General features: G+C 59.5%; 1 protein-coding gene across 1 annotated transcript; it reads left to right on the top strand.

The window, feature by feature from the left end:
- The first annotated feature begins 655 nt into the window (after positions 1-655).
- Positions 656-5516, top strand: DOK2 (docking protein 2). The gene is made up of 5 exons (XM_075042101.1): positions 656-845; positions 2015-2311; positions 2451-2559; positions 2977-3158; positions 3230-5516. Exons 1-5 carry the CDS (start codon positions 783-785, stop codon positions 4133-4135), a joined length of 1557 nt encoding a protein of 518 aa, XP_074898202.1. The 5' UTR covers positions 656-782; the 3' UTR covers positions 4136-5516.
- The last annotated feature ends 9936 nt before the right edge of the window (positions 5517-15452 follow it).

The raw sequence follows: 15452 nt of genomic DNA, 5'->3' as shown, positions 1-15452 counted from the left end.
CTTGAGGTGCCCGTGGGTGCCCGGCGCTGCGGGGTCCCCATGCACCGAAGGCTGGGGTGCTCTGGGTCCCCCCCCAGCTGCACCCCGCAGTTCGCCACCAGCCCAGCTCCCCGTCCAGCCCCTGCCACCCCCGTCCCCGTCCCCGTGTGTCTGGGCACCAAACAACGCCCCGGCGCTGCCTGCAGCCTCAAACCTCTTCCTCCCTCCTCCGCATCGTGCCGTCGCCTTCCCCAGCTCACCCCCTCAACCACCTTCCCAGCATCGCGCCCAGTTTTGCGGCTGGGGGTTGCACCGCCTTTACTGGGAGCGCTGGGTCGGGCTGGGATGTCTGGGAGCGGGCAGATCGGCAGAGCTGGGGGGGGGGGGTGTCATTAACCCAAGGGGGCAGCCCTCAGAGCTGCTTCTAGACCCATTTAACAGATGGGGAAACTGAGGCACGGCTGGAGGCTGCCTGCGGCGGGGCTGCGCGGCGTCCGGCGATGCTGCGGGCATGCGGTAGCCGGCGTCGCGGGTCGGTGCGGCCGGCTCTGCCGGGGTTGTGCCGCCGGCTGCCCTTTATGGTAAGTTCACAGACGCAGGAAGCCGAAGCCCGCGCCGGGTTGAGCGTCGGAAACAGAAGAACTCGACCGCACGTCACATGCTGAGACGACACGACCCGGCGTGACGGCAGCGCCTGCGGTGGGGCAGGGGGGTGCAGCCGGGACGGGACCCCCCCGGAGCTGCGGGGCAAAGGGGGGGACGGTGGCGGAGGAGCAACGTGGGAGGATGCTGGTGGCTGGAAGATGGAGGAGGCGGTGGTGAAGCAGGGTGTGCTCTACCTCCAGCTGCAGCAGACCTTCGGGAAGGTGAGAAGGTGGCGGGGGGCTGCTCGGTCCCCGGGGAAGACCCACGGGGGGGGTAACGGGGGGGGTTGCATCTGAAGGGAATGGGATGCTCCTACCCGTTGGCTCCCCAACCATCCTGCGGCTCTCCGCCAGCACGTCGGGCTGGTAGGGACGGGCAGGGGGTTGGAAGGTGCTGGGGACACATTGGAAAGAGGACACCCCCCCCCCCCCCCCAGCAGGACCCCCGCCCCGGGGCAGAGGCTCTGCAAAACGGGCCAGAGCCGTGGCATAAACTGCTGCAACCCCCAGAGCCTCGTTGCTTCAGCGACTGATAAAGGCCGGGGTTTAGCAATGGCTCCCACCCACACCGCTCTTGTGCAAGAAGGGGAAGGAGCCACCCGGGGCGACTCCGGCACCGCGCTCGGGCAGGAGACGGAGCCCAGTCTTGCTCCAAATGCCGGAGACAGAGCGGGTGCGAGGCAGGGCAGAGCGGGCAAGGGCAGCGGGCAAGGGCATCGCCTTCCCGCGGCAAGGCAGCTGCCACCAAGCGTGATGCCCGCGATGGCGGAGGACGGGGCAGAGGCCACCCCCACGTTTCGGCAAAGCCTGCCGGGCTCGGCAGGTCGCCGGTGCAGGGAGCCGCCGCGGAGGATGCTCTGATTTTGGTGCAAGACTTCCTCTCCCGCCGCTTCCCCGCTGCCGGAGCCGGTGTGCCTCCCACACACCGTGCGCCGTGAACTGCTGCCTTCTCAGAAGGCGAGTTGGGAATCGTTTAAAAGTTGGTGTTTTCCGGGAAGACGGAGCAAACGAGGAGCTGAAAGTCCTTCAGCAGTGGGGGGCCACTGGCACAGCTTTTGGGTGCCGCAGGGTAGGGACAGGCGTCGGGATGGATCCCGGTGCTGGCTGAGGCTGGGATGCTGCCAGTGCCTTTGCTGGCTGGGAATGCCTGGCCGCAGGCTGCCGACTGTCTGCCGGGGATGCTTTTCCCCACTCTGCCCAGTTTATCTCACTCCCCAGCTTTGGCCAGCCGGCCTGGGTGAGGGTGCGAGACCCTGCCCGGACCCTGGAGGGGTTTGCACCGATGTCCTGCCCTGGGCATGGTCCCGAGGGGATGAAAACTCCTGGAAGGGTGAAAGCAGAGCTGGCCGATACTGGCCATTCGCTCCTCTCACTGCTTCTCCCCACGCCAGAAATGGAGGAAGTTCTGGGGTGTCTTATACCGGGAAAGCTCCTGTTCCACCGCCCGCCTGGAGCTCTTCGAGGGCTCGGCACCGCCGGCCGCCGAGAAGCTGCGGAAAGGCGAGGGCAGCAAGCGGCTGGTCAAGCTGAGCGACTGCGTGCATGTGGCGGAGGCGAGCGGCGATGCCGGCTGCCCCAAGGAGACCGTCCCTTTCCTGCTGGAGACCACCGACAAGCGGTACCTCCTGGCTGCTGACGGCACCGAGGCGGCCGACTGGATCCAGAAGCTCTGCGAGCTGGCCTTCCCGGTATGCACTGGACATGGATAACAGGGGCACGGGAGACAGCGGGATCCGTGCTGGGGAATTCCAGGGGTCTGCTGGGACGGGGCAGGCTGGGGGGATGCTGTTGCCTGGCCTCGCTCACCCGCTGCTCTTTCCCGGGCAGAGGAGCAGGGAGGAGCAGGCAGCGGGCAAGGATGGTCAGCAGAGCTCGCTGGGCGCCAACAGCGAGTTCTCCATGGAGGAAAACTCCCTCTACAGCTCCCGAGGCAAAGGTAGGCTCCGAGAAGTGGGCAAGGTGCAGCCAGGTTGGGTTGGCTTGCACAGGAAGCAATGCATGTCCTGCAGCACCTCAGCATCCCCCCCCTTCCCAAGGCACCTCGGCCGGTTTTGCGCCAGAGAGCAGCCCCCGCCGCGGCTGTGCGCAGGAGGTGTGGTGGAAAGTCTTCCCCTGAAATAACTCCTTCCTGCTCTGTGGTTTGGCAGGGCTGGGTTTCGCTGCGCTATCAGCTCGCTCCTGCGCAGCCAGAGCCCTCAAGCCCTTATCAGCCGGACGCCGCTTCCCCGCCGCCCCGGCTGCAGGGGCTCACGAACCCCATGGCACCTCCCTGGGGTGAAAGATGCAGCTTTGCTCTCGTAGCGAGGAACTCTGCTCCTTGCACGTGTCAAATGCCACCTTCCTCCATCCCCAGCCGGCTTGGAGCAGGCGTTCGAGGTGACGGTGAGGGCCACCGAGTCCTCCGAGCGCTGCCGGCTCTGGGGCCGGTGCATCCTGCGAGCCGGCGAGGAGGCACTAGAGCTCCAGCATTTCCAGACCTTGGAGATCCTCTACAGCTGGCCCTACCATTTCCTGAGACGCTTCGGACGGGATAAGGTAAGCGGGATCCGGGAAGGGTGGGCTGGTGGTGGGCTGCAGCACGGGGTCCTGATCCTGTCCCTCCCCAGGTGACCTTCTCCTTCGAGGCCGGCCGGCGCTGCGCATCTGGAGAAGGCAACTTTGAGTTTGAGACCAGGCAAGGCAACGAGATCTTCCAGGCGATCGAATCGGCCATCAACAGGCATCGGTGCCGGGGGGCCGAGGAGCCGCGGCGGGGCGGCCCCGGGGACGATGCCACCCGGCCGCTCGGCCACACCAAGATGCCCAGCTGGGCGCAGGGGCACGAGGAGCCCGGCGGCACCAAGTCCTCCTCGCTGGAGCCCACCTGGGAGGGGAAGGTGCCAAAAGCCAAGCCGTCGATGTCCCCCGGCAGCTGCTCTGGGGCCGGGGAGCCGCTGGGTACCTTCCTGCCCTCCCGCGGTGCCGACTGCTCCTACACCAAGCCCTGCAACTCCGTCCGTCGAGGGAACCCCCCGATGCCGGAGAAGAACCGGAGGCAGGATGCTCCGGCCAAGGAGACCACCGAATCCGAGTATGCCATCCCTTTTGACACCATCGCCAAGACCTTCGTGGCTCGCAAGTTCGGCAAGCTGGTCCGTCACCCCGGGGAGGTCGCCGACCCTTTCTACGACAGCATCGGGGAGGCAGGGGGGCGAGTGGGCAACCAGCCCCCGCGGCTCCCCACCGTCGCCAAACCCGACCACATCTACGACGAGCCCGAGGGTCTGTCCACCCACATCGTCTACGACGAGCCCGAGGAGGTGAAGGGGGAGGCGTGGAGGCTGCAGGCGGCCCCGGAGGAGCCCACCGGGCACGAGTACCCCTTCTACAACCCGCAGCAGGATGACTACGCCGTGCCCAAAAGACCCGTCCCTCTCCGGCAACCCTTCCTCCTGCAGGGCAAGGAGTGGCTGGGGGACACCGAGTACGACAACGTGGCCCTCAAATTTGCCAAGAAGAGGAACCTGCAGTGAGCGGGATGGGGAAGGAGAGGAGAAAACCCTCCGTCCCCATCCCGTGGCTGGCGGATTTCCCCCCCCGTCCCCTCCCCTAGCAGAGCTGAGACCCCCCCCAGCTCAGCGCACCCATGGCTGGAGGAGACTGGAGCGAAGCTCTCCCCTCCATCCCGGGCAATCCCTCCGGAGCGGCGGGGTAAAACATCTGGCCAGCTGCGGCACCGGCAGGCGGGATGCGCCCGCTGGAGGGCACTGTGGGCCCGCCGGACCGGCAGGGCACGGCAGGCAGCGGTCGGGCAGGGGTCGTGTCCCTGTGTCCGTCCCCCCCGCAGCCCCCCTCCGCTCGTCTCATCCCGCAGCCTCAGGGCCAGCACCTTGCAGCCTGCTCCTGAGGAACAGAGCCCCAAATTCCCCCCCCCCTGCTCCTCACCCGGTCAAACTAGGGGAACCTCAGCTTTGCAGGCTGCGGAACCCTCCCGAGCATCCCTAGGGATGCGCAGCCCTAGGGATGCGCGTCCCCCCATCCCTAGGGATGCACAGCCCACCCCGTGAGGGCAGCTGGATAATGCACAGCCCCGGGATGCTGAGCCCACGCTGCTGGCGATGCACAGCCCCGGGGATGCACAGCCCATAGGGGGACTGCAGCCGGATGGTGCTCAGCCCCGGGATGCTCAGCCCACGCTGCAAGGGCCGGCTGGCGATGCACACCCCACGCCTCGAAGGCAAGCGGACGACGCACAGCTCGCACAGCAAACACGCCCCACCTGCAGATTTCTCTTGGCCCGCTCGGCCCTTGCCGAGTTGGCACCGTGGGCACACGCAGCCCCCGGCCCCCCCTGCCCCGCCACCTCCCTGTTCTCAGTCCCCGCCAGCGCTGTGGCCAGGGCTGGGCATCGTGCCTGTCCGAAGGTCATGCCACATCCTCGCTCAGCAAGAACAGTGGCATAAATTTCTACTGTCTCAGCCGTGTTTTTATTTTTATTTTATTATTTTTTTTTTTTATAAAACCACTTTCCAGCTCCTCTGAATTATAGATGAAATACTCAGCTTTATTGTCATGGTGATTTTCGTGGCTGGCTCCTCTCCTCCCAGTACAACGAGACCAGTATGCAGCCTGACACAGCCTGACTCGCTCTGGGTCAGCCTGCTCCTCCTCCTCCTCCTCCTCCTCCTCCTCCTGCCAGCCACCTCCAGCCCTGCACAGCCCTTGCTAGGGCACATCCAGCCCCTCAGCTGGTGAGAGGCACCAGCCCCAATTCCCCATCGGCTGATGGTCCCCCAGCACAGAACGGTCTCCCCGGGCTCCGTCGGTGCCCATCACCCCACAGAGGCCATCTCCGGTGCACACCAGCTCTGTCACCGCGACGGAGGGACCTTGGGAGCTGCTGCTGGTCCCCCACCACCCCAGCAGGTCTGTCACCAAAGGCAAAGAAAAGGCATGAATTATTTATAGTCTCTTTCAATCAAATAAATGCTTAGGTGCTTGAGTTAATTTCCTGGATCCTGAAAATCCAAAGTGTAGACTTTTAATAAGGCAAATTAAGTGCTTTATATATTACACTGATTAAAGCTCCGTATCAATCTATCACACGCTGGATTGAAGGGGCCAGGAAACAAACAGGTCCCCAGCAGCCGTGCTCCCCTCGTGCAGGCAGTGGTGGGCTCTGCTGCCTGCCCTGCCCAGGATCACACAGGGCACGGGGATGCTCTCTGCGCAGAAACACCTAAAATAGGTCAGAAAAAGAAAAAAAAAAAAAGAAAAAACAAGTTTCTAATAGTTTTTTCCAGCGAGTCAACATCAGACCAAGGAAGAGCACGGAGCAAGGCAGATGGTGCTGTGCCCTGGGACCTGCCGACAGCATGGGCAGAAGTTTAGGAGGCAGGAGGGTGTGCTGAGGGATGGGAGATGATCCTTAGCCAACCGTCCCCATCCTTTCCCTGGTCTGTTCCTACAGCAGCGAGGGATGTTCCCTGTCCATGACCGGGCTGGTTCCCATCTCCAGACCCCGGGCAGCCCGGACATGGCCAGGAGCATCCGGCAGTACCACCGGCTTGGTTAGTCGGAGCGATGGGGACTCCTGATGGCACACTGCCATTCACTGGGAATCAATTGCTTAAGCGTGTGCTATTATTAATTAGTGCTCATTATGGTGGTTATTTATTATTAATCAGTGTTAACACAGTCCTCTCTCCTCGCCGTCCTCCAGCCCGGCTCCCCACTGCGATCCCCGCTCCTTCCAGCCGCCTCCACCTCTATTTTTCTTCATTAACCAAAGAAATGGAAACACCTTCCCAACTTCACTTAAAGATCCTACGGGTCTAACGAGATTTGTACCGTGCCAGTCAGGCTAACGAGGGAGTCGCTGTGAATGGCACTAATGAAATTTCACAGAGCATGGGCCGAGCGAAGTGCCATGGGTTTTGCTGCCGGAGTAAATTGCTCACGGCATCCCCTGCCTGCCCCATCTGCATGGACAGGGTTTTAGGTTGGAAAAAGGGGACCTGTCCTGGAATATCAAGTCCAGGTAAGGAGGATGTAAAGGCTGGAAAAGCTCTCGATGGGGCTCAGTGAGGAGCTGGGCTGAGAAAACAAAATCGATGGCAGAGAGGGGAGGAAGAGATTACAGCACAAAGCCCCAGACAAATGGAGAACGCTTTAATCTGATTAGGGAGTTATTGTCATTATTGTATTATGCTGATTATAAATCATTTAGGAGCACAGCTAATCAAAACAGAAATTTGTTCAGAGCTTTAAGGGTCATTACTCCGGCAAACGCCCCTGTCCCTCTCCCACGCTACCCTCCAGGAGCGGAGGCAGAGCTGCATCCCGCGCGAGGGGCACGGACCAGGGATGCAGCCCCTGCGGAGAAAACAGGGAGGATCCCAGGGGAAGGATGGGCTGGCAAGGCTTGGAGGGGCAGAGCAAGGAAAAAGGGGTACGGGCATCTCCGGGGTGAAGAGGATGGGGAAATAAGAAAGGAGCTCGCTCGCCAAGTAACCCTGGTGGGGATGCTGCCCGTGGCCAGGAGACGATGCTCCTGGGGCCGGCCATACCAGGACCATTTTCCCCCCGCTGCTCTGTGCACCTTGTCAAGGCAGCTCCTTTTTTCATTACTGTCTCCTCGGATTAGAGATGTGCTCATTTTGCAGCGCGCTCGCCGCTCGGCGGCCGAATCCCAGGCGCCACGGTGCAGCTGCAAACTGCATTAGCGTCTCGCCAAGGAGGCCCTAATACTATTAGGAGGGAGGCATTATAGGTGCTAAATGACAAGCCCCTAATCAGCCCCCGGATTTATGTCAATCACGTTCCCTGCACAGGGCGGAGCAGGGCCCTTCATTCAGAAAAAATTGCCTAATTGGGAGGGTCTGGATTCTCTTCGCCTGTCTCATTTCTGGAGTTCTGGGGCTCCCGGCTGCCTTCGCGGGATGGGGAATAAATGAAGCTGATGACAAGGTGCAGGATGAGGAGCAGGGAGGTGGTGACTGTGGCCACGGGTTGGAGCTACAGCCAACTGCTAACTCTATCCAGCCTGCTTTTTCTTTCGTTTTCAGTGGCTCGAGAAATGCGGGACTGGTCATCGCTAGGATTTTGCAGGGATTGCATCAGTTCAGGCTCTGCTGAGGACTGTACAGGAAAATAGGTGGGAAAAAGGAGACTGTTTTTCCGTTTGCCCACCCCTGTGTGGGTGCCCTTAAAGAGCTGGGCTGCCTTCCTGCCCTTGGCTTCAGCAAAATTAATTGGCAATTACCAGAAGTCCATAAAAACCAGCCTTTCTTGGGGAAGGAAGCTGTAAAAGCCGCGTGTCCGCAGCCGTATTTCCTTCACTCCGCATTGATCCCGTGGCCTCTGCTGGCCACGGCTCGGCTGCAGGGCGATGTGCTTGGCCCCCGCAGACCCATGTCCATCGATCCCGGGGACCTCGGCCGGCCCGCACCCCCTTGCAGCCGGGAGCATCGCTGACACCCTGCTAGCACTGGGTGCAAATTCCCAAACTGGTGCCAGCCTGTAGCAGTGTCACTTGTCCTCCCTCTCCTTCCCATCCATCAGGCAATATTTATAATGATGGCTGCCATGGGAAAAAAAAATAAAATCCCGTAGCTGCAGCTGCAAGGGGCACATCACAGCATTAGCAACCCTCCCAGCACCGAAATGCCCCCGGGACATGGCACCGAGGGGTGCCTGGATGGAGGCAGGGTTTGGGGAGCATCCTTCTGCGGGATGGAGGGATGCGGGAGGGCACGGCTGGCCTCTCCCACCGGGATGCGCTGAGGCCAGCGTGATGCCCCATGAGATCGGAGAGGCTGACGCTCCGGCGAGAGCATGCATGCAAAGCCTGGACCAAAGGAGCAGCTGAATTTGCTGCTTGGGCCTGGAGGAGATGAGGAGGGCTGGTAGCCAAGGGCGTGGAAAGGCAATTGCCTTCTGGAAAGGCAATTTGCTGCTGGTTTTGGTCCAGGGGATCGCTCTTCTTATGGGACGGCGATCTGTGCGGTGCCGGTGGTCTCGCTGGGCTGCGGAGGGTAACGGGAGCAGGGGAAGGGTTCCCACACCCACCGTGAGCCCCAGAATCCCTCCATGTCATTTTCCAGTGCTGAATATTTGACGAAGGCTAAAATACTAAGAAGCTGTATTACAGCAGCGCTGCATGGAGCCCAGGAGAGCGTTTTAGCTCTTTGGATATTGCATGCTACTCCTACACTTTCATTACGGGGATCCCATTAAAGGTATTGGCTGGACCCTAATGATGGCGAAGGGGGGGATGCGGTCAGAGTCCTAATTTCAGAGTCCTGCCGGCTGCTGCCGTGTCCCTGCCTGCTCACTCCCCTGCAACCGCAGAACCGTCACGGGGCAGGTTGCATTTAAAAGCCTAGATTGAATCTGGAGATTTTTAAAAGCCCTCAGCTCCCATATGTCTCTGCTGCAGCGGATGTGTTTAGTACGTTCCCTTTGCCTTAATACGCACTGTTTGAACAAAAATAATGCTCTGTATATTTTACAGAGCTCCTCCACATGCACATTTTGTCAGGACTGCAATATAAATATCCCCACCAGCCTCCCAACACCCACCTGCCCAGACTGATGCTTAAGCAAGAAAATGTAAAAATACACCCTCCGCGCTAATCTGCTGCTGATGGCAACAATTAAGCAGCAAATGAGGCTGCCAAAACTTGTCCTTCCCCAGCCAGGTCGGTGCCCAGAAAGGGTCTGCTCCCTTTGCGGCTGCTGTACGGGTTTGCCGAGGGGACCTCGGGGTCCCCGAGCAGCCCCAGTGCTCGGTGTGTTACCGTCACCGTGGCACGGGGCACGTGTAGCCAGTTATTAAAAGGCATTACCTGTCCGGTGTCATGCTGTCCCCTGCAGAACAGCTACCTTTCCCAGGGACTCATCTCATTAGAAAAGGAGCCGGGAAGCGGCTGAATTTCCACCCTGCTGCTCTCAGTTATCTCTGCGAAAGGGGAGCCAATTACCAGCAGCTGGTGAGAGCCTAAAATTATTATTAATTTCAAACAAAGCATATGCTTTGTGTTAACAATCCTCCATGGTGTGGCAGAAGGGCCAATACCATCCAGATGGCTCAACGTGCAGCGGGAATGATTAATGCACGGCTCTGCCGCCTTGCCGGGAGGTGTGCGGGGACGGAGGGCAGGGGCCGTGCTGCGGTGCCCGCCGTGTCCGACACGAGGTGAGACGGCAGCAGGAGCCCGTCCCGGGGCCACGAGCAGCATCTATCATTGCTTATATTCAAAGAAAACCCCTGCGCACTCGAGCTAACGTCCTCCCGGTGTCCCCGCGCGCAGGGCAAGGGAGCAGGGATGCTGGCAGCGCCGGAGAGCCGTGGGTCTGGCAGCAAGCTCCCCCAGAGAAGATATACGTGTATAAGTGTACTAATATAAGTATATTAAGGAAGGTTTGGTTCCCAGGCTGGCAAGAGACCTGCTGTCCCGACAGACGGAGGTGAAGCAGCTCCTGCTGCTCAGCCCCGTGGGATGCTAAAGGCTGGTGTTCTCCCTGCCTGCTCTCCGCTCCCTGCAAGCAGACTGCCTGACTGGATTTATGTTGGAGTAGAAGATGAATCATTTTCCTTTCTATCCCAGGCCTGGCCTGCATGTGGAGACGGGTGGGAAGGCATTTTCCAGCTCAGCGCGAGGGTTTGCAAAGGCCTGAGCCATCTGTGAGCACTTTGGCACCCAGGACTGCAGAGCGCAGGAGCACATTAAGTGCTGCTTTGCTTCCTTAACTTGCCATGGGAAATTACACTGATAGGTGTTAATGCAGAGTCCAGAGCAGTGTTTTCTCTTTGAAATGCAGCAATCGCATCTGAAAGAGCTGGTGTGAAAATAAAGAATGGTTTCTATTTTTACCGGGCAGCGGGAGCCGGTGCCATGGGTTGCCTTTGCACGAAGCTGCTGCTTGACTCCGCTGATCCCGGATGGGCTCAGCCCAGTGCCCTGCCCCTGGAGAGCACGGACCAGAGCAGATATTCAGGGAAAGAGGGTCTGTTCACAGCAGTGGGGACTCGTTTGGACACAGATCCTCCCCAAAGGGGTTTCTCCTTTGGGCCTGTCTGGCCTCAGCTTCCAACAAGACCCTGGTCCTTGGGAAGAGCTGGTTTGCAAAGCTGCTCCCACGAGTCCCCCTGCATGATGCTTTTCTCCACCCTTCAGCGAGATCAATAGATCAAGGTCCTTGGAGGGCTCCGGAGATCCCGCTGGATTAACACGATCCCACATCCACCAGCGTGGAGCATCTCCTGCCTGAAGATGGGTACCGAGAGATCACACTCAGACTCTCAGTCCCCTACCCGTGGGGGACCCGCCGAGACTTTGCCCTGGCAGGATGATGCCAGCGTCGCTGCTTCGGCCCCCAGGGACCCTGGGAAGGGGGTGGCAGGAGCAGCAGAGTTTCTTTAAATCCCGCAACTGGAATTGAGAGCGAAGCATCTCCAGGGGAGAGGGGTAAAAATAGCTGCTGCTCTGTGTCAGCGACAGGAGCAGGGGAGGTGGAGCAGCCGGGGGTTTTATTGAGGGCAGGCTGCGAACTGCTCGGTTATAAATAGGAGTAATTACTCGAGTGGGGGCATGGCACTTAATGAGGGGTTGGGCTGACACCGGTGCTGTGATTGCACGATGCTTCCCAGCATGGGGTGGAGGAGAGATTTGTACCGTGGGCCAAAGCCTTACGGGAACGAAGGAACCCTGGGAATGAAGGGGTGCCATAAGGAGCCCCGGGAATGAAGGGGTGCCATCGCTGCATGTCCCTGGGGACACGGCAGTGCCGGGAGGGCAGGAGCATTGCAGGGAGCAGGGCTGCTTTGTGCCCGGGCGGAGGTGGTGGCCAGGGAAGAAGAAACGCTCACGTCTTAATTACATTCCCCGTCAGCAAAGCTGATACCTGGTGACTGAGTAATTGTGTCCAGGAGCTGCGGGCAACAGTTAATTTTAATTAAAACCTGTGGCCGTAGCTGCCTGAGCTTTCTGCATGGGCAATGGTGGGCAAGGGCTCTGCTAGGGAGGATCTTCACCTGACAAAAGCCAGCTCTCGTACCCACTACGCCCTTCGCACCCCTCCTGCACCTTCCCTGGGTTAGCCCCGGAGATGCGCAGGCTGCCTGCTGCAGCCTGGAGAGTGCCAAGACCTGGGCTTTTCCCCTTGGGGCTGCTCCAAACGGGGAGAAGAAGAAGGAGCAAGGACAGGAATAAAGCAGCAGGAGGGAGAAGAGGGCCTGGGAGGAGGCAGCGTGTGGGGCTGGTGCCTATAGAGACGACAGGCGAGAGGGGCAGATCCGTGGGGCAGGACGGGGCAGCCCCTGGGATCGTGCCTGCGAAGCCGCTCCTCCTCGGTGCCTAATGGGTATGACCTGCCTTTGTTGCAGTCACATAAAATATACATTTGAGTGATAATGGGGCGAGAAGCAACTGAGTACAATCTCAAAGAAATATTGGTGCATTAAAAGATAGCAGAAGCTGCTGCAGCTGGTTAAGAGATGGCAGCGGCAGAGCCCTTTCACCAGCAGCAGGTTCTCCTGCCCCCCATCCCCTCCCTGCCCTCCAGAGGGGCATCCCGGGAAGCAGCAGGAATGCTGGAAGCGGGCAGAGGCTGAGGGGTCGGGGGGTCTGCTCCTTGCCCTGTTGCAGAGCTGGGCTAAGCCCAGGAGGAAATCCAATGCACCAAATTCCCAAGGTGTGGGGCCCCGGGATCCCTGAGCCCAGGCAGAGCTAATGGCAGCTCCCATTCCTGCTGACCCAGCTGGGGAGCTTGATTCATGGCCCCATCGATACCGTGTATTTATGCATAAGTACTAATGGAGATGAAGAAAAGCTGTCCTCTCCGCCAGCGCACCGTGGGATTTATGGAGTGCAGCCGGCTTGCCTGACCTTTCGGGCTCTCCCCCCATCCCACAGGGCTCAGCACTAACCTCTTCCCAGCCCTGGCACATGGCTGTGCCCAGGAACGTGCCACCCAGGGCATATCCCCATACCCAGGATCACGGGGAGATGGAAGAAACCGGCAGCCAGGCAGGGCAGCGCCAGCTTTATCTTTGCTGAGCAGCAGCGGATCTGCTCAGGAGAGAGCTGGGGTAGTGTTGAGCCTGTGCAACAGCCTCGAGAGTAATTGAGTTAAAAAGTCAATCACTGAGTCACAGATCCACTTTTCCACGAGTTCTGTGCTTGCGAGCAACCCAGACTCCCTTCTGCTTTGAATAAGCCCAGCTCTCCCGGCGCTGCTGCCAATATAATCTGTTTTTTCAGCTGCTTGCTGAGACCACATCTTTATCCCATCCCCTAAACTCACACCTGGCTGCAGATGCCAGTCGATGTGTAGGACTGGATCCTGTCCTGGACCTGCCCTGCTCTGGCTGTACCAGCACAAAGAGCAGCTGCCCCTTCGCTTCTCTACCCCAGCAGCATCGTGCTACGGCAAAATGTGAAATACCACGACTGGGGCTTTGAACAACCCATGGGCAGAGCCCCTCTTGTTCCACGGGGGAGAAGGAGTGCCCAGGAAAGGGAGCTGAGTTACCGGATCATGAAATGCTGGTCCCCTTTACACCAGGACTTTTCTGCACCGTGCAGTCCTGCATGAGCACGGAGGCAGCCGAGATGCTGCCTCCTGCTCCGACATCCTCATCCTCAGGCTCCGCGGTGGCAGGGAGCAGACATCTGCCATCCCGGCGCTGAAATGGTGCACAGCATCTGAATGCCAGCACCCCCCTTTCCCCCTTCAGACCCATTATCGAGGACCTGATTGCCTTTCCCCCCCCCGGTAAGTGCAGTGTTCCCCCCCCAGCTCACCCTGCAGCCCCTCCAGCATATGCTTTAACCTATGGTGCATTATTGCAGCCGTCATCGCTTTACCGTCCCCCAAAGCCCCCTTAGCTGTCAGCTCCGGGCCCCTCCACCTGCACTTTATGACCTTTGCTCCTTTGGGCTAACTGCTCCCCCAGTTCGCTCTCATCAGCGAGTTTCAAGGTTGCTGCACTCTCTGCCTCCTGGGTTATTGATCCCTAATTCCCCCCCATGGGGGACCTGCTCTCTTATTGCTTCAGGTTTTTTCCCCCAGCTGCTCTGTTACCGCTTCTCTGCAGCCCGCCGTGCCCCAGCAATCCCACGCTGCTCCCCAGCTCTGCTGCATCGAACACAGGAGCGTGCGTTGCACAAGGGGCTAGGCCTGGGAACACCAGGCTTTCGAGAGCAAAGTGAACAGCAAAAAGCAAAGTGCAAAGCTGCCGAGGAGGGACAGCTTAAAAACAAGCACTTCTGGGCACTTAGCAAGCAGCGTTTTACCAGCACAGCGCAGTGCTGTGAGCTTCTGCTTCAGCTCAGTCCTGAGAGAAGAGCGAGAAGTGCTTTTTCCCTTACCAAAAAGGAAAAAAAAAAACCTGCAACCCACCTTGCCATGCCCCAGCAAAGCCCCCGAGCTTTTATTGCCTCCCCAGCTCATCGGTCCCAGCTGGGGGTTAGTAGCTCTTTCCCCAGAGCTGGGATTTGGCCGCTGCTACTGAGCGCACCCAGCCCAAAAGCGGCTCTGAGCTGATGTACCTACAGCAGAGATATATATTAATGACTCCAGGTTTTTGTAGCCATCCTCTCACGTGCAAGGAGTTCTAGGACAGGAGAAAGACTTTGCTGACCATAAAGGCATCGCCGGCCCTTTTGAGGCTTGTGAGCTGTGGAGACTGCTCACGGTGAATAACTAGGAAAAACGTGATGCTTAAGGGCTTTTTCCCAGCCCAGCCTTTGCGGCCAGCACCTCGGCCCACCTCCACCCAGCCGCGGTACCCGGGTGCCTCGCATCCGTCAGGATCCGCAGCATCCCCGGCCCTTTGCTTTTGTAGTTTGTTTGTTTGTTTGCGCTTGCCTGTCAGCTCCCCTTCCACCAGCATCCCAGATGAGAGCAGATTGCATGCTAATAAATTCTGGATTGGCAGCCGCACCCGGAGACAGTGAAAAGCTGCTTGAATTACAAAGGGAGCTTCGCTTCTGCACCTGGATTTGCTTCTCAGCCCAACGTTCCTCTCTTGGGGCAGCGATGCCGTGCCCTGCGGCCGCTGCAGCCCATGGCAGAGGCAAGGGATGGGCAGGGAAAGCGGGAGATGGGATGCAGGGAGCGGGATGAAAGAGAAGCAGGTGATGGGACTTGGACCACGATAAGGGCGTTCACACAGCAAACGGCCTGGCTATACCCCGTGCCCGTACGTGCACGTACGTTGCCGCATGCCTCCACGGCACACCCAAGAGCCAGCCCAGCCCAGGTCACTCCGAGATGCTTCCCTGGTCCCTCGCCAGCCCCCGGGATCCAACAGCAAAGATTAGGACTGTTTCCTTTTCTTCCGCGAGGAGTGTAATCCCCCCTTTGAAAGGCGCATCCTCCGCTTGATGCTTCCTGACATTAATATTATCATCTCCAACCAGCCGCAGAGCCCAGCTGTCGCCTGCGATTAGGGCACTGACACAGATCGGTGCAAGATTTCACAAGCGTCTCATTACCGCTGACTCCGGTTCTGCACGGCTTATATAACTCATCTTGCATAAACCTGTCACCGGCGGGAGCTGCTCCGCCGCTCAGCCCCGGTGCATGCTGATGAGGGGCGGCCAAGGGGGGATGAAGGCCACCGGGCCCCCCCCCCCCAGTCCCTGCACCGCTGAGCATCCCCCCGCACCGGCTCAGGTCCTTGCAAGGAGGTTTTTCTTCTTCTAGAAGAGCCCGTTCCTGCACCAGGCACCGTACACTGGGTGCTCTGGGATGGTAGACTGGTTATACTGGCAGGGGAACATCTTCCAGGGGCATGTCACAGGTCTGGGAGGGGTGAAAAACTCCCGGAGCATCCCGGGT

This window comes from Buteo buteo, chromosome 12 (genome assembly GCF_964188355.1).
Source record: "Buteo buteo chromosome 12, bButBut1.hap1.1, whole genome shotgun sequence".
In the NCBI taxonomy this organism is placed as follows: domain Eukaryota; kingdom Metazoa; phylum Chordata; class Aves; order Accipitriformes; family Accipitridae; genus Buteo; species Buteo buteo.
The sequence above is the reverse complement of the archived record's forward strand: the minus strand, read 5'-3'. Positions and strand labels throughout refer to the sequence as shown.